The following is a 22,200-nucleotide window of genomic DNA, read 5'->3' on the forward strand; positions in this document are numbered from 1 at the left end:
AAGCCTCACATCTCAGCACTTTTACTCGCACTAAGTGAGCAGCTCTGTAATAATAGCTCCACTGAAGACAGCGCTGCCTTGACACAAAAATAGTTCCTGAAAAACATAGACCCATCAATGCCACCACTCGCTCTCTCGTTTCACATCTTTCTGAGCCAAACACATCGTATCATGATGCCCGACAGTCAATAGAAGTGTTCGTGTTTATGGAGGTCAAGCACGGTCAATATCTCACCACGAGGTCTAAATCTGATACGGAGACATCAATACAGAGTGATGGAAATCCTTGGCCTCTTGACACCTGCCAGTAAAACTCTTTGTGACACGTATAGATATGTTTTTATTTAATAAAAAACCACACATAGCACACTGTCCTGTCTTACAATACACATCTCCGCCAAGTGTCGATACAATAAAAAGAAGGCCGTCAGCATTTCACATGGTGGAGTTTTATGTCATTCAACCTTCATAATGCAAGGCAATTTCTCTCCGTGACTCTATTACATACATGTATGGTCTGCCAGTCATCGCATTTAGGGAAACCGTTTAAGGGACTCTATTCTGCGTATTTTCAGGTTCATATCAGTATTTAGTGTCTCTCCTTTAATGTTCAAAAAGCTCTTTATTTTTGTTTTCACCCTCTGTCTGAAACCAGAGCCCAGTCTGCTCTGATTGGTTAGGTGGCTGACTCTGTTGTGATTGGGCCACAGCTTAGAGATGTCCCGCCCCTTAGACTATCACGTGCAATGTGTTGGAGCGCTAGCCAATAGAAGCGTGGGCATTAAATAGTGATAACAAAATGGAGTGCAAGAGAGAGGCGAAGTCCCTCCCTTTCCGGGGAGCTCCACGGGACCTTATTTCAGAAAAAGTCTGCATTGAAGTCAATGGAGAGAGAAAGATTATCTTTCGATCCCGTTTGAATTGTGCCACGAGTTACCCATCTGATGTTTGTCAATTTAAAAGATAATTTTGCAAGTCAAAAAAATTCAAATGTGTCGTAAAACTGTGAAGTAACACTTTGTTTTGTGTGAAACCGCTCAATGAACTACAACTCCCATCTCGCACCACACACCCAGACGGCCGTCACGTTGAAACATTTCACGTCTTTCTTTCAGAACGAGGCAGAAAGTATTAAAAGAGGTGGAAATCACTCCAAGTCTGGGCACGTTGTGAGCTGTGCACACACACAAGGGGAGTGAGTCGGTTCCTAAGAGCCAGCATGCGCGACCGGGACTCTGGGATGTGTAGTCTTTCTAGTTGCGTATTTTTCATATTCTTATATTTCAACAGTTTTTTTGACGTGGAAATTATTTTTTAAGATTGACAAACATTCATGTGTGTAATTCGTGGCACAATTCAAACGGGATCGAAAGATACGTTTTCTCTCTCCATTGACTCCATAATTTTTCCGAAATAAGGTCCCATGGGTCGGAAGTAGACGGGCGGGACTTCGCCTCGGGAGTGTGGGGATTTTAGCCCCATTTACAAAACCCCGAAAAGCAGAATCGGGCCTCTTTAATTGAAGTCATCAGGCAGCAAACGGAGTTATTCTGAAAGAAGAAAGCACTGAGCTAAAAGCAAGGCTTAAGACTCAAAGATGGAGGTTTTGTAAACCACGGAGTGAAAGTCAGTTACATTGTTATGAGAAGCTGCACACACACGTATGTAACATTTACAGTAGTGTTACTTAGTGCGCTCGCTTTGACAAGACAGATGTAACCTTTGGGCCAATATGATCAAACACTCGCACAAACACCTCAAAAGGAATTCTTCAATTAATAAACATATTTAATTAGTTATATAACCATTTGTGTTCAAGCATATATTGGTTATGGCACAACTTCCATCATCATTTTCCACACATGTGACATATATGTAGCGAGAGTTGAGTCTTTAACATGTTCTCATACCGATGTCGGTGACGAGTAGCACTTAAAAAGGTTGAGAAGCACCCTTCATCAGAGCATGGGAAACATCAACAAAGGCTGAAGTTAGTCTGATGGAGCGTCTTCAAGGACAAAAGGTAGAGAAGATTATGGCGTATGGGAGAAAAAGAGATTTTGAAGGAAAAAATCTCTCTGTCAGACATTCTGCAGAATTCTAGAGGACACACAATGCTAATTTTCCGTTTCATATTTCCTTTCCTAGCATCCTCTCTCTGACACAGTCTTTCCGCACTCTAAACACTGGCCCGAGCGGCTTCCTGCTGCTGCGAGAGCCTCCTCTGGTTGTGGGCGTTGTAAATGTCCAGGAACATGTCTTTGCAGGATATCTGTGCCTTCAGCTTGGAGCAGATGAGGAAGGAGCCGGCCATCTTGCGGTGGAGGGAGTAGGACTCCTCTGGCGGGGGGGTGAGGCGGTGGCGCAGCATGACGGGGACCAGGTTCTGGATGCGCTGCGTGGTGCTCTGGTTCCCAAAGTCAAACGGCTCCACGGACGCAAAGGCTTCCCCGAGGATCATCACCGCCTCCACGTGGGCCTCCTCCAAGGCCTGGAGGAGAGCACAAAGAGAATACAATTATTCTTTTGTGTTCCTGTTGGGGAAATACTTAATGTCCTCTTCCAGCATGACAGTCACATGATAACAAAGGTGTCCCAACTGCAGCTGAGTTCATGACAGGATGTGTGATGACCTAGAAGAGCATCAGGACTGTTTGAGGCATGTGATAGCTATGTGATTAACATGATGATTCAGCCTCTATGGAGAGAGACATCAAGCATGCTCATTTCTGACGTGGAGCTAATCTGAAGTAAACATTGAATACTGCTTTCTACTCCTCCATCTTGTGACTGTGTGACTCCCTCTCTTGGATATCAGCATGTGAAGGACACTGCTCAGGAACTAGCTGATGCTCTGTATGTGATGACTGCTTCCATTCTGGAGAGGATCACAGATACATGGATCCTGAGGTGGAAGATCAAGCCGGGGACCAGTGATTATTATAAATGTTAAGTATTCAGAAAAAGTGAGAATTTTGATAAAAAGTGAGAATTTTGAGATTTTGAGAAAAAAGTGAGAATTTTGAGAAAAAGTGAGAATTTTGAGATTTTGATAAAAAAGTGAGAATTTTGATAAAGAGTGAGAATTTTGAGATTTTGATAAAAAGTGAGGTTTTTGAGAAAAAAGTGAGAATTTTGATAAAAAGTGAGAATTTTGAGATTTTGAGAAAAAGTCAGAATTTTTAGAAAAAGTCTGAATGTTGAGATTTTCTGAAAAAACTATGTTGTGACTGTGTAACTCCCTCTCTTGGATATCAGCATGTGAAGGACACTGCTCAGGAACTAGTTGATGCTCTGTATGTGATGACTCCTTCCATTCTGGAGAGGATCACAGATACATGGATCCTGAGGTGGAAGATCAAGCCGGGGACCAGTGATTATTAAAAAATGTAAGTATTCAGAAAAAGTGAGAATTTTGATAAAAAAGTGAGAATTTTGATAAAAAGTGATGATTTTGAGAAAAAAGTGAGGATTTTGAGAAAAAAGTGAGAATTTTGATAAAAAGTGAGAATTTTGAGATTTTGATAAAAAGTGAGAATTATGAGAAAAAAGTGAGAATTTTGAGATTTTGATAAAAAGTGAGAATTTTGAGATTTTGAGAAAAAGTCAGAATTTTTAGAAAAAGTCTGAATGTTGAGATTTTCTGAAAAAACTATTTTGTGACTGTAACTCCCTCTCTTGGATATCAGCATGTGAAGGACACTGCTCAGGAACTAGTTGATGCTCTGTATGTGATGACTACTTCCATTCTGGAGAGGATCACAAACACATGGATCCTGAGGTTGAAGCTCAAGCTGGGGACCAGGGATTATTACAAAATGTAAGTATTCAGAAAAAGTGAGAATTTTGATAAAAAGTGATAATTTTGATAAAAAGTGAGAATTTTTGAAAAAGTCAGAATTTTGAGAAAAAGTTAAGATACAAATGTCATATAAAAAGGAAAACAGAAAGAAAAAGCACAGTAGATGACTCAGTGGAGTTTGACGAATACTTAAAACCAGGGTCGAATAGTCAGTTTAGCTTAGGAACCTTCCTAACGGAGTGAAATGACCCGGAAGTCCCTCAGTGGCCGCCATGATAAGAGCCGTTTGAATTTTTGAAGGAGGTTTGAAACTTCCTTTATAACCTCCTTTAGCTTAGGAACCACTGGATCTCCCTATATGAAAGTGCTGCCCCACAATTGAAGAAGATTCAACTTATTGTCATGACGTAGTACAGGTACTATGTAACTAAACAGTTTCCCTGCATTTGACCCATCCTAGTGATAGGAGCAGTGGGCTGCCATTATGTACGGCACCCGTGGAGAAGTGTAGGGAACGGTGCCTTGCTCAGGGACACCTCGGTAGCACATGGTCTTTCCGGGACTTGAACTGGTGACCTTCCAGTTGCCAAGCCAAGTTCCTATGGACTTCACCACCCTTGCGGCCGCAGCATTTGCCGTCACTCAACAGTCGGCCGTTCACAGAAACAACCGATTATGACGGAGAAATGATATCATGAAAGTTACGGTGCTTATTAAGCATTTTAAAACGTATGTGGTAAATTGCCAAAGTGCTTTGTTCTGAACGTTCATCAGTATTATAATCAAAGAGAGAAATATGAACGTTAGTTTTCACTGAAATTATCAAATAAAGTCAACATTTCAGTCTTTACTGAGCTGTGTGGAGTTTGTTCAACTTTTAAAAGATGTTTGAATGGTGATATACACAGTGATAGATGTTAAGGACTAACGTTTATAATAAATACATCTGTATTGATTCTAAGATCTTTAGTTCATACAATCATACGTATTGGGATCATTTGTATTAATGTGGACCGGAGGGAGAGGGTGACGAGCATAAGTTTCACTTTCCTTTTTTATTTCAATTCCAGCTTTGGTCCTGAAGAATATGTTTCTCTGTTGTCCACGTTCATAAAGCAAAGCAGCAGCATCAGAGCACGGTGCAGAGTCTCCAGATGAGTTTACAGTAGTCCCTCGTTCTTATTGAACATCCATGTTGTAGTCCGCTGTATAGAAAACTGTGGTTTCCATGGTTTCCCCACAGCAGCAGACGCACACAATGACGTCCGCTGGCGCATCATAAACACGTCGGATAGTGAAAGTGCATTCGGATTCTCTAAAGTACCGCAGTCTCTTCTCCTAAGTCCTTTTGAATTCTCCTATCCACTATCCCTTAACCCCGTGACTCTTCACTCAGAGGTCAAGGAATAGGAGATAGGAGCTGATTTTTGGACTATTCGACTGCAGCCCAGCACTCAATAGCAATATAATTCATGACATTTACCAAATAAAGACAGGTTTGAAATCACAACCTTTAGCAACAATACAGAAAGAAAAGGTAGGAAAGAAAGATGATCAGGCATGACGGGAAAAACCACGTCAAGTGAGGCAGGAAGAGGCATAGAGAAGAGGAGAAGACAGAGCACAGCACGGCAGCGAGACTGAAATACTTTACCTTGGCCTCGAAGCCCGTCAGGAATTTCAGTTCTATCGATTTTGAGAGAACAGTGGCTCGATCGCCCACTGACGCTGCGTGCACCACCTTAAAACACACACACACACGCGCACACACACACACACACACACACACACACACACGCGCGCACACACACACACACACACACACACACACACACACACACACACACACACGATAACCATGTTTATTTAAAGAGCTCCTTGTTAATGCACCGGTTTGCTGACGTTAAGTAGCTGCAAGTAGGAATGTGTGCAAAACTGCAAGTTTAGCCAAAGAGCTTCATTATTCACAGAAATCCTGTTGCATAAATCATGTTGTGTGGGTGTGTTATAATTTAACATTCATCGTACCTCTATGTAGTGGTCTACAAAGGATTCTGGGTAGTCTCTGCACGCACCAAAGTCCAACAGAACAACCTGCAGGACAGATGAGAGGGTTATTCATCTGCTGCATGAGAGCATTTATAAATCTGGTCAACATGGCATCCCATTTTATATTATTTCCCCAGTGTAGTACCTTGTTGGTGTCGGCGTTGTAGAAGAAGTTGGCCCAGTTTGGATCGGTCTGCATGAACCTGAACTCAAACACCTCCCTGAGACACAGCTGCAGGATGTTGTAACAGATCTGGAGTCAGGAGGAGAGGAGAGTGTTACATGTGGGTATTATCAGTATCATACTCGTGCTATAGGAAGAAGACATTTGTCAAAAAATAGGCCGATTTATCGTCTATGATTCTTAGAAATTACATCAATTGTAAAGAATTGCATCAAAAGTTCATGAAACTTGGCGCTTTTCCACTGCAGCACGTTTTTTTGGTTTTCCACTCGGGGTAGTTCCGGCTCAGGGCTACTTTTTCACCTTTTTTCTGGCCCTCCAAAATTGAGGTTCTTACTGGGCCAACAACCGGGCTGAATATGCTAAACTAGTGACGTAAACACTCTCGACTGCTCAATGGTCAGAGAGAATCGCTGGCTAGGGGGCTCCAACTACAACAAGATGAACATATTTGACCGTGATTTAATTGTAATACACGTTTCTAAATGATGCCGAAGTAACAACACACTGATACCGGTTAGTAAAAACCATGAATTAATGCTTTGACAAGTCTGCAGACAGACGGCAGAGAAACACCTTTTAAAATGCGTGTTTTCTAAATGGAGCTTGGCTAAGCTAACGCTATATATGCTCCGACCGTCCACACTCACAACAACGGCCTACAGACATAAATAAAGCAGCGACTGTATTCTCCATGACACAGACAGTCTGTGGTTTGTACTTGTTTAACTTCTGTCTAGTTTCTGAACAGATATGAGGAGCTGTGAGCTCTGAGTGCTAACAGCTAACGGCTGATGTTTTGGTTTTGTGGTTCGCATTGAAGACGACGTCACAGCAGTTTTACGCAGCGTCGCTCAGCCCGCCGAACAGCCGATCGCCCCACCTACACTGCGTTACTATAGTTACTACCCCAGGTATTAAACCGTAATGGAAACGCAGCTTACAGTGAGCCTGGCCTACCAAGGCCTAACCATACCGTACTAAGCCGTGCGAGGCCCTGCAGTGGAAAAGCGCCATAGCTAAATGTTTTATAATATGGCAAAAAAAGTAACTTTCACACATTTAATACTTTTCTTACTTTCACCAACAAGTGTTAGGATCAGCTATGAATTAGATTTAAATTAAAGGTCACCTATCATGCTATTTTTAGGCAATAGCATAGGTCTCTCAGATATATACAAATATATATGAAGTGTTTTGCTCAAAATACCAAAACAGATCACCCATTCTAGCCATGCCTCATATCCCTCTATTTCACTTCCTGTTTCAAAAGTGCTGATTTGGGGATAAAGCTTTAAAGAGGAGGGGTCTGAGCTCACGCGGGACCCGGCAGCTACCGTCTAAACTAAATGCTGCCGTGATGAAACGCCATATCATGGGTTATCAAGGATCTGAAACAGCATGGAGCTCAAAGGCTTTCTCTCTTGCCGGTTACACCACAAGGTGAGTTCCTTTCTACTTCCTGCTTCTTCACACACATGCTCTCCAGTACAGGTTAGCTCTGAGTGTTAGCCATGCTAATGTAAACACCGACCATATTACGTCGAAAACAGTCGGGCATTGTTTCTGATAGCAACGTTTCTGATTGGGCCGTGGGTCCACATTTCAGATGTTACGTCATATCGGACGCAAATCTGGAGATTAGAGATGTGGGTACGGAGGAAAAGAGAGAGGGTTTTATTTTCTGACACTTCTGACACATATTTATGTATAAAATACATCAAAAGTGCATTTTGCATGATAGGTCCCCTTTAAACAAAAGCCCACGGTGGAGAAACAGATAAACCATCTTTCATATGGTTTTAGCTCTAATCTGTTCCCACAATTTAAGGTTATTTTAAGGGTTTTATGGAATAGTATCGAGCTTAATTCATAAGGTTGATGTTCAAATGTGATAACTGCACAGCTTCTTCCTGTGTTTGCATTGGTATTAAATCTGGTTACGCACGGTATGTCTGCATAGTTACAGATAAAGATTATGGTACAATAATAATATAAGTATTTTGACTATGGTCTAAGATTCCTGTGGTTGCTGTGCAGGATTGTTTTAGACAGGTGTGATCCAAACATGTCAGATAAATCCAAAACACTGACAATTCAATTTATTTTGGGTATAGATAGATGTCATAATGCCACAACATGTTCTAATCTCATCATCTTTTCTGCTCCAAACAACATTTCCACTGCAGTAAAAAGCTGTCTCTCTCTCGCTCGCTCGCTGCACACAAAGGGAAGTCTGCACCTTTATTACCGAGGCGCTGGAGCAGCAATCTGACAGCACCATAAATCACATGTTTACAACCACAATAACAACATTTCCCCCTTGCATTTCAGTTTCCATTATGATAATGGCCATCTAAGTCATTCAAAAGCCTCAATAGAAGCTTCGAATTACAAATAAATAAACGTAGGGACCTCAAATGTTATGTTGGTTTAAAGGAATTCAGCTTTTATTACTTAAAGGTCACCTATCGTGCTATTTGTAGGCAATAGCATCGGTCTCTCAGAGATATAAAAAACATGTCGATGAAGTGTTTTGCTCAAAATACCAAACAGATCATTCTAGCCATGCCTCATATCGCTCTATTTCACTTCCTGTTTCAAAAGTGCTGATTTGGGGATAAAGCTTTAAAGAGGAGGGGTCTGAGCTCATGCGGGACCCGGCAGCTACCGTCTAAACTAAATGCTGCGGTGATGAAATGCCATATCATGGATTATCAAGGATCTGAAACAGTCTGGAGCTCAAAGGCTTTCTCTCTTGCCGGTTACACCACAAGGTGAGTTCCTTTCTACTTCCTGCTTCTTCACACACATGCTCTCCAGTACAGGTTAGCTCCGAGTGTTAGCGATGCTAATGTAAACACCGACCATATTACGTCCAAAACAGTCGGGCATTGTTTCTGATAGCAACGTTTCTGATTGGGCCGTGGGTCCACATTTCAGATGTTACGTCATATCGGACGCAAATCTGGATCAGCTCCGTTGTTCCCCGGTTTTAGAGATTTGGGTACGGAGGAAAAGAGGGAGGGTTTTATTTCCTGACGCTGCGTGAGTTCCCCGACACACCGGGGACACATTCATGTATAAAAGACATCAAAAGTGCATTTTGCATGATAGGTCCCCTTTAACGTTAGTTGAGCTTTCCTGGGTTTCTGATGTGATACAGCCTTAGTGAAGACCACCGAATACAATAACAACTAGGGCTGCACAGGGGCTCCAATTATTATCAATTACTTTAATGCAGTGTGGATAATATTAACAACATGTTTTTAAAGTGCAATATTAAAAAGGCAGGAAGAGCAATTTGTGTTAAAGTGTTGTGAAGCTGCAGAGATGTCCAAGCCTAGTAATTGTATATTAAAGACCAAAAAAAACATATATATTTTGTACAGATCCTCAACTCAAATACACAGTATAATCATTTTAATATATCGTTAAATGATAGTGAGAATAAATATGCAAAAATGATCAGTTCCTCTAATATCAGTAAGATCCATGCTGCATCCCTAATAACGATATTTGATTATGCTGCGTTAACAACATTCTGCTGTAGTCATTTCTAAATAAATCTTAACTCAAATGCCCAGAGACCGAATTAAATGATCCTGCAACTGGATGACTAACGCTGGGCTTCCTCTGTATACACTTTCTGCCCTCCCACTTCTACTCATCGTGTTTGTTTTTCGGATGTATAAACTGTCTAATTGTTGAAGTAGTAGAATAAATAAAATAAAAAATTCAAAGTGCGGCTGCATGTCAAGAATCGCTAGTTTTTCTTTCTTTTTTTCAGTCTGTGTGACAAACTCTGAGTTGAATAAGAGCTCTCAATAACTTAATGTTTTTATGGGTATTTTTGTTGTATACCTGTATTACACCAGAGACAACAAAAGGGGTCAAATACGGTTTGTGTTAACCAAAAAGCAAATGGCTGCAACTGTAAACTTCAGGTCTGCTCACTTACGTTAAAGTACCCCTATTATACTGTTCTTCATCAATATATTAAAGGTCTCAGATATATACAGAACCTTGCAGCATTACCCATAATCCCCTCTGTTTCAGCCCTGGTTCCAAAGTGCTGATTCTCTGTCTGTTACTTTAGATGAAAACAAGGAGCCCCTCCCCACGCCCCTCTGAGAGACATTTGGTTACAAAGAACTCAATGGTGCTCTAGGAGGAGATTCAGGTGATAAGGGGGGGGGGGGGGGGGGTTACCTTGGTTGCTGATTGGCTAATGGTTACACAAGACAACACATCGTGATGACATCATTAAGTGGCCAAAATCTGATCAGCTCATTTTCAGACAGGTTTTTATAGAAATGGATCAAAAAGAGAGAGAATCTTTGTTCCTGAAACTTTCAGAGTCTCTTTCCACAGAGGGGACACATGTTGATGTAGAAGAGACATGAAGAAGAGGGGACACATGTTGATGTAGAAGAGACATGAAGAAGAGGGGACACATGTTGATGTAGAAGAGACGTGAAGAAGAGGGGACACATGTTGATGTAGAAGAGACATGAAGAAGAGGGGACATATGTTGATGTAGAAGAGACGTGAAGAAGAGGGGACACATGTTGATGTAGAAGAGACATGAAGAAGAGGGGACACATGTTGATGTAGAAGAGACATGAAGAAGAGGGGACACATGTTGATGTAGAAGAGACCTGAAGAAGAGGGGACACATGTTGATGTAGAAGAGACATGAAGAAGAGGGGACACATGTTGATGTACAGGCATGAAGAAGAGGATTTTGCATCATAGGTTACTCTTAACTGTGTAAATAATATTTGTCCTGGACATGCCTTTTTGTTGTTGTTCTATTCCTACCTGGTTCCTGGTGTCCTGGTCCAGGTCCACGCAGCGGTCCAGAGGGACTCCCTGGACCAGCTGCATGGCGAGCACCCTGCGGCCCGACAGCTCCTCCACCACCTCGGGGACCTGGAACAGATCGTTGCCCTCCAGCATCGACCTGTGAGGGACAGAGGGCCCGGAAAACTAACATTAGGGACAAATCATTCAGGGCGAGGAGTACTGAAGATACAGTTAAACCTAAATTAAAAATCCTCCCAGTCACAACATGATTTTTGAATAAGATGTGCGTGTTTGAAAATGTATACTAACATACTAAATATACTAGTATGACGTAAAATATAGTATGTTTTGAGTTTTAACTGCATAATATGTGGATTTAAGGTATGAGGGAAATAATGGACGTACACTCGATTAGCAAGATTTTACGAGTGAGTTTTCTTGACATACTCCGCTGCCCCAGAATGCATTGCAATTCTTCATCTAATGGCATACTACAAGGCAAACAGTCATATTCAGGTTTATTCATGTATGTTATACCCATGTTATTCATATTTAAGGTTTATTTAATTATCTTTGCTTTTCAATTCCTGTTTTTAAATGTAATTTTATAACGTGTTTCCGCTGCACTATTTCTTAAAGCTCTTAATTAGGGGTGGGCGGATCGATCCAAAGATATCGATACTTCCGAGCTATTTCACAACTGTTAATGAAAACTTGGCAAACTGCGAAGTGTGCAAGAAGGCAGTTCGCTACTGTGGCCGCTTTGTATTGTTATTTTTCATGTTTGCACTTTAAATTTGCAAAAGTAAAACGTTTATTTGTCTATAAAAACTGTCCTGTCTATTTATGATGCATTCAGCTCAAAAATCATGTCATGCAGCTCTCCCCTACATGAAAGTACATAAGACACTTTTCATTTGAAAAAGTATCGCTATCGGCGATACCGGCCCTGAAATACTCGGTATTGGATCAAATCCAGATGTTGTGGTATCGCCCAAGTGAAGTGTATCAGTTCACGCTGTCCTGACGGAGCACACCTGTAGCCTCGCTGCTGTGCTCTCAGCGTTTGGCCTCCATGTTCCTGCCTGTTGGCGTCAGCTGATAGAGGACGTGTTATGGTTCCATCTTGTTATGCTCAATGTTGATTATTCTCTCAGCACTAGCTAAACACACGGGTCTGGGGTCGAATTCTTCAGAATGGATTGTGACATCTCAACCGTGTGGTCAACTCGTGGCCCGTGGCATGTCTTGTGAATCCTCCGGCCGAAGCTCCAAATAAACCGTCAGTGTTTGCCATCAAAGCTCCAGCTCTCCACCGTGCCTCTCTAAAACCTGTTTCCAATTGCTTCCCTCACACTGCCTGCAGATGTCTTTATTGAAACCTTTATTCATTTTAATCGCCGCAAATAATAGTGTGAAGAATCCCATTGAGTGCACGATGTAAAGTTGATTTACATTCGTGAAGAACTACTTTAATTTAACGGCAGCTCAGACCATTAACTTCTTGATTGATACAGTCGGGACGCTGAGAAGGCGTTTCATTTAACCTTACTCTGCTGGTAATAGCATACTTAATCAGAATCAGATTTATAGCCAACTACCGTACTTTTCGGACTATAAAGCGCACCTGCATATAAGCCGCAGCAGCAGCTAAATTGTCCGTCTGTCTTGCTCTCGTTCTGTCTCTCGGTTCCACTTTGGCCCGCTACCTGTCTCACTCTTTTCGCTTAGAGGTGGCGGGCGCGGACCGGTCATAGAGCCCATAGCGTTAAAGGTGGTTAATTGTACCTGTAAAATCCATAGATTTAGGAGGTCCCCTAGTGGCCGTTAGCTGTACTAAAAAAATGGGGAAAAAAGTCGCGGTTTATAGTCCGAAAAGTACGGTAGGTTAACATGGAGCAATATTTACATGGAGTATAGATGAAATATAGAATAAGACAATAAAATGATGTACAGTATTGGTATGACGGTGGAAAGCTGTGGTGATATGAGAGGTAGCTTTGTGGACAATGTGCTATGTGCAAAATGCGGAGGGTTGTGCAGGACTGACAGTTTTTAACTGCAATTTTAAACACAGTGCATTACACAGTATATGCAGAAATTTAGCAGGAGTGAACCTCTTATTTTACAGCTATCTTTACAGCCATCGTGGTCGTTTTCTATTCTATTCTGTCTTAATGTTGTGTTCAGTGTGGGAGGCTTTACGGTTCAATACTCCTCGTAAACCCACCTGAACTTCTTGAGACACTCTGCTTCTCTCTTGTAGTCACACTCCCATGCCAGCTCCCTCTGAAGAACCTCCAAGCTGTTGTCTGCAAACAGACCTGTGGAAAAAATACAGAGTGCAAAACTCAGCGGGGAAAACTAAATAAAACATCCTGATTCCGTCATCTTTGAACCCAACAAAGAGGTTTGCAAAAGCATGGACACATTTGTCATGTTGTCTACTGTTAACCCTTTGGTGAGGGTGCGTGCATATTAACATTAGCTATCAGAGCAGTGGTGAGAAATAGTTGAATGTTTTTGACTGAAGTACGCAAGATTGGAAATCAGTCAGTAACAACCTAGTGTTGACCTGCATCTATAGCACCCCCCCATGGTCTAAACCAGGGGGGTCAAACTCAAACACACAGTGGGCCAAAGTTAAAAAATGGGTGCTAGTCGAGGGCCGGACTGGTTCAATGTTTATAGCAGAACGTATTGAAATGAACTTATTGCACATATTAAACCTGGAACTAACAAAGCTTAAATTATTGCCTATAAAAACAACATTAAATAATCAGTTGCATTCATTTCTCATGGCTCTATCTGGAGCTTTTCCAGAGTCATTTCTTATGATCACATTTCTCCACAGGCCAACAACAGCTTCAACAAAACTATTTCCCTCAAAGAGAAAACCAAACATGCCCTGTTGTCGTGAGAGAAAGTGCAGAAGGAAGCATCCATTGAACTCAGTGTGCTGCTCTGTGATGCTAGCTCAGACACTTGGCGTCTCGTCTTGGGAGCAAGGTCATCAATGTTTGGGGTCCGGCTCTGAGCGGAGGAGACCCTCAGGATGGAGTGAAGGTGTGCGTGCAATATACCGGCGGGCCAGATCTAATAGGAATTAGAAATTATCTTGCGGGCCGAAATTAAATCTACCGAGGGCCTGATTTGGCCCCCGGGCCTCGAGTTTGACACGTGCTCAAATCTGTAATAGTGAAAATGCTGTAGTCAGACTTGAACATTAGCAAATTGTTCCAGATAAAAACACAAACCTTTCCTAATTGAATTACCCCTCAAACGGACAGCCTGGCTAAATGTGCTTCAGCTAAAGTCAAGTTATGTTTCATAAAGAGCCAGCAGCAAAAAACTGCTAAGGCAACAATCATGATGCTGTGCTGAACAAACTGAAGGGAGAAGTTATATTACTTGGACAGCTGAAGCACTGGGGAAAATATCGCCATGTTTCTGTTATGATGATCAAATCAAGCTACGATACATCCAGTATGTTCGATATATAGCCTAACCCTACTCTGGAATAAACTTGGGTGAATCTCTTGCATTAACTTATAAACACAGCTTTCATTCATACATTGTATGTTTCTAGCCTTTTGGGGGCCCTAGTTTTTACAGTTTTTTAACTACCGTACTTTTCGGACTATAAGCCGCGACTTTTTCCCCCATTTTTTTTGTCCAGCTAACGGCCACTAGGGAAGCTCCTAAATCTATGGATTTTACAGGTACAATTAACCACCTTTAACACTATGGGCTCTAGGACCGGTCCGCGCCCGCCACCTCTAAGGGGCGGGCTCCAGCAGGAAAAGCTGGAGGCCGGAAAAGAGTGAGACAGGTAGCGCGCCAAAGTAAAAGTGGAACCGAGAGACAGAACGAGAGCAAGACAGACGGACAATTTAGCTGCTGCTGCGGCGGCTTATATGCAGGTGCGCTTTATAGTCCGAAAAGTACGGTACAATGGGGGGATTCCGAAGCCTTTAAGATGATCTGTGGAGATGCATCAATCTGTTACACTTTAAGAGGAAAACTAATTTCACAAAAACCCAGCAATTGAAACTTATACAAAATTATATTAAAAAGGTAAACAATAAGGCTCCTCCATTTCATAAATGCAAGAGATGCAGCATTTTCTCAACAATGTTTAATTTACATGTTTCCTCTTCCGTCACTCATTGGCTGACAGCCCAACGATGATTTGGATGTTATTACCCCAAAAACACAAGCCACAGCTTTGCTATCATTGCAGTTTAGTTGTGTTTATATCCTACATTTGATTTTAAGCATATAATGCTTCCCCGAACACAGGAGGGGGCTCGGCTGTCTACAAATAAAGACGGCTAATTTTAATTCTCCCCAAATATATTGAGGCTGAACTTTCAGCTTGGGGGCCCCCTAGTGGCCGCGGGGGCCATGTGCATCTGCATAGGAAGACACGGCCCTGTATGAGACACTATTTTCGGATACAATTTATCCATTTTCACCCTTTTCTCTGGTTCTTCCAAAAGTTGACTTAGACTTTTTCCGACTCTGGAGGAATGCAAGGGGAGTTGTCAGGGGACTCTACCCGCCTCAAGAGAGCCTGTTGTGAATCTGTGTATTCTTCGGCCCCTTTAATGGTGATTCTCATGGATGTGAAACCCACGCTCGACAGCTAAAGTTTGACAATGCAGATTTTACTAAATGCACGCCCCTTTCCTTTACATTTTTTAAAGAGGAACAAAAAGTCTTCTCTTGAGGATCTCTGACATTTGTTGGAGTATTCCTGTCTCTTCTCTGTCTGTCTTTCACTTAGTGAGGAGGACAAGGTGTGAACCCGGGTGAAAACACACACATTGGACAAAGCCAAAAGCTGGTTATAACCAAAAGGAAAATAGTAGCTGGTAGTAAGAATAGTTTTGTCGTAAAAAAGGAGAATTGCGACCGCAGGAGGAATCTGTGAGAGGACGATGAAAATAGGGAAAGTTACCTCCAGGCAGGATGACACTCATTTTCAGCACCGACATCAGGTTGTTGATGTCGCTGTGGATACTCTCGGCCACTCCGGGGTACTGCGAGGAAGTAAGAACAGAAAACAACATCAATGCAGACAGGGTGGAGGTGGAGACAGAGATAGAGTGTGTGTGTTTACCTGGATCTTCATGGCGATTTCTCTTCCATCCTTTAACACCCCATGATGCACCTGGCCGATGGAGGCTGCTGCAAACGGTTTGTCTTCGAAGGACGACAGCTTGTCTCTCCAGCCGGGACCCAGTTCTTCCTCCAGGACTTTCTACACAATCAGACCACAAAGTTAATTACATTTTTCATGTTGAGAGAGAGAGACAGGTGAGAGAGAGACAGCTGAGGCACAGACAGGTGAGGGACAGACAGGTGAGAGAGAGACAGGTGAGAGAGAGACAGCTGAGGCACAGACAGGTGAGGGACAGACAGGTGAGAGAGAGACAGGTGAGAGAGAGACAGCTGAGGCACAGACAGGTGAGGGACAGACAGGTGAGAGAGAGACAGGTGAGAGAGAGACAGCTGAGGCACAGACAGGTGAGGGACAGACAGGTGAGAGAGAGACAGGTGAGAGAGAGAGACAGGTGAGAGAGAGACAGGTGAGGGACAGACAGGTGAGAGAGAGACAGGTGAGAGAGAGAGACAGGTGAGAGAGAGACAGGTGAGGGACAGACAGGTGAGAGAGAGACAGGTGAGAGACAGACAGGTGAGAGACAGACAGGTGAGGGACAGACAGGTGAGAGAGAGACAGGTGAGGGACAGACAGGTGAGAGAGAGACAGGTGAGAGACAGACAGGTGAGGGACAGACAGGTGAGAGAGAGACAGGTGAGAGACAGACAGGGAGAGAGAGACAGGTAAGAGAAAGAGAGAGAGAGACAGGTGAGAGAGAGAGACAGGTGAGAGACAGACAGGTGAGAGAGAGACAGGTGAGAGAGAGACAGGTGAGAGACAGACAGGGAGAGAGAGACAGGTAAGAGAGAGAGAGAGAGAGAGAGACAGGTGAGAGAGAGAGAGAGAGAGAGAGAGAGAGAGAGAGACAGGTGAGAGAGAGAGAGAGAGAGAGAGAGAGGAGAGGAGAGAGGAGAGAGGAGAGAGAGGAAAGGTGAGAGCCAGACAGGGTGAAAGAGAGGAGAGAGAGAGAGAGACAGTGAGAGAGAGAGGACAGGTGATGCGAGAGAGAGAGAGATGAGAGAGAGAGAGAGAGAGAGAGAGAGAGAGAGAGAGAGAGGGACAGGTGAAAGACAGACAGGTGAGAGAGAGAGACAGGTGAGAGGAAGGGAGAGAGAGGGACCAGGTAGAGACAGACAGGTGAGAGACAGACAGGGAGAGAGAGAGAGGTGAGAGAGAGAGGACAGGTGAGAGAGAGAGAGGACAGGTGAGAGAGAGGGAGAGACAGGTGAGAGAGAGACAGGTGAGCGAGATAGACAGGTGAGAGAGAGGGACAGGTGAGAGACAGACAGGTGAGAGAGAGACAGGTGAGAGGGAGGGAGAGAGAGGGGACAGGTGAGAGACAGACAGGTGAGAGACAGACAGGTGAGAGACAGACAGGTGAGAGAGAGAGACAGGTGAGAGAGAGAGAGAGAGACAGGTGAGAGAGAGGGAGAGACAGGTGAGAGAGAGACAGGTGAGCGAGACAGACAGGTGAGAGGGAGGGAGAGAGAGGGACGAGTTCAGTAGGATTAAGGTGCGTTTCTCGTAGTAGTACAATTTGCGCATTTTCTTTTTTCATCGTACTCAACATCTTACTTCGCTTAGTCGGATTAAGAGCCCCGTTCACGTTAAATGGTTGTAAGGTTATTAGCCATGGTCTCCGATGGGTGAAGCCTAGATTAGAACTCTCTAGAATACTCAGAATACTACGCATCCCTATAATTCCCGTGAACATCTGGAAATTAACAAAACAACAAAAAACAGACGAAAAAAAATTGGGCAAACTCTGCAGGAGTATCTCTTGAGGTTTTCACAACATTTACTTCGTCTCCTCAAGATGACTTAAGCCTCTTTCACAAATGCATTCAAACCATGAAATGAAATAGATATTATCGAGAGGTGTTGTTGCTAAGAAAGAAAGAAAGTGTCATAATTGGTTTAACCCGACATTTAGCTTTCAAGACTGCAGTCTGTGCAATGTCTATGGTGCGTGGACTGGTGGTCCGTGAGCACCCCCTAGTGGTCCGTGAGTATATTGGTACAATTTCACATTTGAAATAAATAAATAAATTTAAGTTTTCCGCACTCTCGCGGGAATATCTCCGCAATGGAGCGCGGTTAACTTTCACTTTCGATTGCAGGATATAGCCCAGCGCAACACCTTCGTCACACATGTTGCCACTTGTTTGTACAATTTTCAGGCGATTTGTAATCTGTTCTAGAAAAACGATGTGTTTTTTGATATTTGTGGAGTTGTGGTCCTTGGTATGAAAAAGTTTGAGAAACACTGCTCTAGAGGATTCAAGGAGAGCAAGTGGGTGTTTTGATGGCGTTTCTATTAAAAACATGCAAGAAATGGGAAGAAAAAGGGAAGAAGGAGGGTCATTTATATAAAAAGTGCCAAAGTAATGTCTATCTGGAGAGACAATGAGATTTGGGAACTCCTAATGGTAAGAGCCGACACCAAAGACATCAGACAAATTCCAGGAGAGACATTTTATGACCAAATTATGAAAAATACAAATATAAACCTGACAATGAGCACAATATGTCCTCTTTAAGTGTCACGGGGTGTTTCTCAACGTCGAGGAAGGCTGCTCCAGAGCCACTATTTCAAGGATACCAAGTCATCGAATGCCGCCGAAGGACTGTTCCAATGTCCAGCATACTTGGAATTCTACCGAGCCCGGTGTACTTCGTTGCGGGAAATTTCGAGGCTGCACATGTGTGGACTCCGCGGACTTAAAATCCCCACAACGCTTTGCGCACGGACCAATTTCCAAAATCTCATATGACGCACACCTGCACACTTGCTAGCCTGTTCCACTCTTCGTTTTCCGAGGCTAGGAGGTATTCTTGTACCTGTACTAGAGATGTTAAGATTCACCGATTCGCATCGGTGCACCGGCATAAACGTTCAAGATGCGAGTGCACCGGTTGAAAGAGTGCACATCGGCTACAGTTTGGGTTGAACTCGCGATGCATCGATTGCGTAGCGTATTTGCATCGGTAAAAAACCGATTCATTCATATAAAATCCCCTCATCTTGTCAACGCTCAGCAGAGACGATCTTTGATATTTGCTTCGCCACTACGGAGGCCGAGAGTCTCAGTTATCAACCCACACGGAAGTTGAGGAGAAAGAGAAACACAGCGCACCGAAAAATACCTACAAATCAAACGTTTGGCAACACTTCGGATTGTTCAAGAAAGACGGTGTAATAGTCCTTTATGCTATATAGCTGACCGCAGGTCATGGAGAGTAATAAGGTATCCGTAGACCTTTGTATGAGGTATCTTTATTACTTAACAGGTCTACAGCCATGATACATAGATCCGTCCTAGATGCGGGCTTGCATACACACAGTATCACTCCGCAGCCGCACCCCATCAGTAACGTCCTGATGGTATGTGTGCGCGGCACTATATACTACAGACAGTCAACTTGAAAAATCGCTCGCAAATTGTTAAAGATGCCGAGCCGCTTTAAAGTACACACGTAGTACGAGGAACTTAGCGACGCACATAAAGAGGCGACATGGGGTCTGCGGCTGAAAAGAGAAACCTGAAAGTTAGACATATGAGTTAAATCACTCAGTGAGGTGTTCGGTCAGAGAGAGTGGTGTTTAGTTTACAGCAGCCTGTGACGGTCAATAATAATTTAAATGTCTTCCTCACTGTAAGCAGTTATGCAATACCTGTTTGTGAAAGGTTATTTATATTCTTTATTGTTCATATAGAACCCACTGGTGAGTTAGCCTATGAGTGTTAAGCACATCAGGCTGGCAGCTGTATGGGCATGGCACTATGGTAGCTGTTATTTGTTAATCATGAGCAATGCATCCTTACATTGTTTAACTGTGAGGTGTTATACAATTGTACTGTAGCCTACTCTGGAGAGCTTTTAAAGGTAAAAAAATAAACGGCATGATGGGATGTTCAGTACCAAATATGTGAAGCACTTTTTTGTTAATGTATGATTTGCTGCATATAAGGAATAAAACAAAAATCCTCTGTCGTACCAAATTGAAGTATCATTATTTTTGCATAGTGTTGAATCGCATCGTATCGCACCGAATCGCATAATGTTGAATCAAATCGTATCGAACTGTATCGCAACAGGGGTGAATCGTATCGTATCGCATCGCCTGGTGTTTCAAATGTATCGTTAATGTATCGTATCGTGGCAACGTATCGAGATGCGCATCGCATCAGCCTCAGTGATGGAGATGCACATCCCTAACCTGTACATGTGCTACCAAGCAAGCCTCCTCGAAACACCCAGGGACAGTTAATGCTTACATTCATCTGCCAGGTGGGCATGAAGTCTGCGCTCTGCCGGACCCTCTCAAAGATCTTCTGCAGCTGGGGGTTGATGAAGGAGTTGTCTGAAGAAAGAATTGGGAGAGACCGTCAGAAAAAAAACCGTCTTCTTTGACTGTGATGAACAACGTTTGACAGTTTACCTTGAATGCTGAGCATCTGTCCGATCTTCAGTGCAGCTCCACGGACTTTACACAGTGTGTTCACTATTCTCTCAGCGTTGGCCTCCGACAGAAGAGGAGAGTCCAGCAGGGCGTCTAGAAAACACAAAGCACACACAGCATTATTTACAGGGCGCTCTTTAGAAGCACAATTTCTCTTAGCGAGTGTCTTAAAACGGTTGCATGCAAGTAATTAAGCCTCGGCTCTTCCTGCAGGTTTCACCAACTCAAATGTGAGACTTTTTAAGACCACTTTGAATAGAATTTAAGACCTATTTCACGGCAAGAAAGTATGAAGGAAAATTGCTATGAAAGAAGAAGAAATACGTCCAATAATTACTTTCAAAGTAAATGTATTCCAATCGACCTAAGAACGGTGACTGAACATAACAGCGCACAGAACGGTGTTAGCCAAAAAGCAGAACAAAAAGAACTGCCTAACCGTGAAAGCACCACTGCTTTTTCTTTTAACAATGACGGAAAAATCTGAAAGCAGTCTGTCATTTTGACGGATTAGAACAAACTCGGAACAGCGCAAAAGTGTCCCCGCAGCGAGGCTCCGGTGGGATCAGGGGGTAATGAGAAACTTCTCCGGGCCGAGCAGCTGTCTGAGGGATCTGGAGAAAAGGCTCTCTGACAGGATTAAGTTAAAGCCTTCTATTGTCATTATACACAGAGTATAACGAGATTCAGAGTGCAGCTCTGTCCCGGTGTGCAAAAAATACAAACAAATACATAACACTAAAAAACACGGCAATAGGACAGACAACATACAATCATACGGGGGAATAAATAGTTACAAATATTGATATAAAAATAGTATATAAAGTGAATTAAAAGTGTGTGTATGTGTGAGAATGGCTACAGTTATTGCATTATGTGTGGTGGTTGAGCAGCCTGACGGCGCAGGGGTAGAGACTGTTTTTGAGTCCGTTTGTCCGTGACTTGAAGCTCCTGTCTCTCCTCCCAGAAGGCAGGAGAGAGAACAGTCTGTGACCCGGGTGAGAGAGCTGTCCTTTATGATTTAGTTAGCTCTGCTGAGGCAGCGGGAGGTGGAGATGTGTTCCAGAGAGGGCAGGGGGAGGTGGAGATGTGTTCTAGAGAGGGCAGGGGGAGGTGGAGATGTGTTCCAGAGAGGGCAGCGGGAGGTGGAGATGTGTTCTAGAGAGGGCAGGGGGAGGTGGAGATGTGTTCCAGAGAGGGCAGCGGGAGGTGGAGATGTGTTCCAGAGAGGGCAGCGGGAGGTGGAGATGTGTTCTAGAGAGGGCAGCGGGAGGTGGAGATGTGCTCCAGAGAGGGCAGGGGGAGGTGGAGATGTGTTCCAGAGAGGGCAGGGGGAGGTGGAGATGTGTTCCAGAGAGGGCAGGGGGAGGTGGAGATGTGCTCCAGAGAGGGCAGCGGGAGGTGGAGATGTGTTCCAGAGAGGGCAGCGGGAGGTGGAGATGTGTTCCAGAGAGGGCAGCGGGAGGTGGAGATGTGTTCCAGAGAGGGCAGGGGGAGGTGGAGATGTGTTCCAGAGAGGGCAGGGGGAGGTGGAGATGTGTTCCAGAGAGGGCAGGGGGAGGTGGAGATGTGTTCCAGAGAGGGCAGGGGAGGTGGAGATGTGTTCCAGAGAGGGCAGGGGGAGGTGGAGATGTGTTCCAGAGAGGGCAGCGGGAGGTGGAGATGTGTTCCAGAGAGGGCAGCGGGAGGTGGAGATGTGTTCCAGAGAGGGCAGCGGGAGGTGG

General features: G+C 43.6%; 1 protein-coding gene across 1 annotated transcript in view; it reads right to left on the reverse strand.

The window, feature by feature from the left end:
• Positions 1-316: 316 nt before the first annotated feature.
• Positions 317-22,200, reverse strand: part of LOC117442759 (atypical kinase COQ8B, mitochondrial-like) — a 39,788-nt gene continuing 17,904 nt past the window's right edge. Inside the window, exons 7-16 of the mRNA XM_034078707.2 lie at positions 20,456-20,569; positions 20,292-20,377; positions 15,970-16,110; positions 15,808-15,889; positions 13,075-13,168; positions 10,860-11,001; positions 5,997-6,104; positions 5,831-5,896; positions 5,457-5,543; positions 317-2,491 (exon numbers count right to left, since the gene is read on the reverse strand). Of these exons, the coding sequence (XP_033934598.1) occupies positions 2,180-2,491; positions 5,457-5,543; positions 5,831-5,896; positions 5,997-6,104; positions 10,860-11,001; positions 13,075-13,168; positions 15,808-15,889; positions 15,970-16,110; positions 20,292-20,377; positions 20,456-20,569 (1,232 nt within the window). The 3' untranslated portion in view covers positions 317-2,179. The remainder of the gene's footprint in view (positions 2,492-5,456; positions 5,544-5,830; positions 5,897-5,996; positions 6,105-10,859; positions 11,002-13,074; positions 13,169-15,807; positions 15,890-15,969; positions 16,111-20,291; positions 20,378-20,455; positions 20,570-22,200) is intronic.

The sequence above is a fragment of the Pseudochaenichthys georgianus genome, unplaced genomic scaffold, assembly GCF_902827115.2.
Source record: "Pseudochaenichthys georgianus unplaced genomic scaffold, fPseGeo1.2 scaffold_468_arrow_ctg1, whole genome shotgun sequence".
NCBI lineage: Eukaryota > Metazoa > Chordata > Actinopteri > Perciformes > Channichthyidae > Pseudochaenichthys > Pseudochaenichthys georgianus.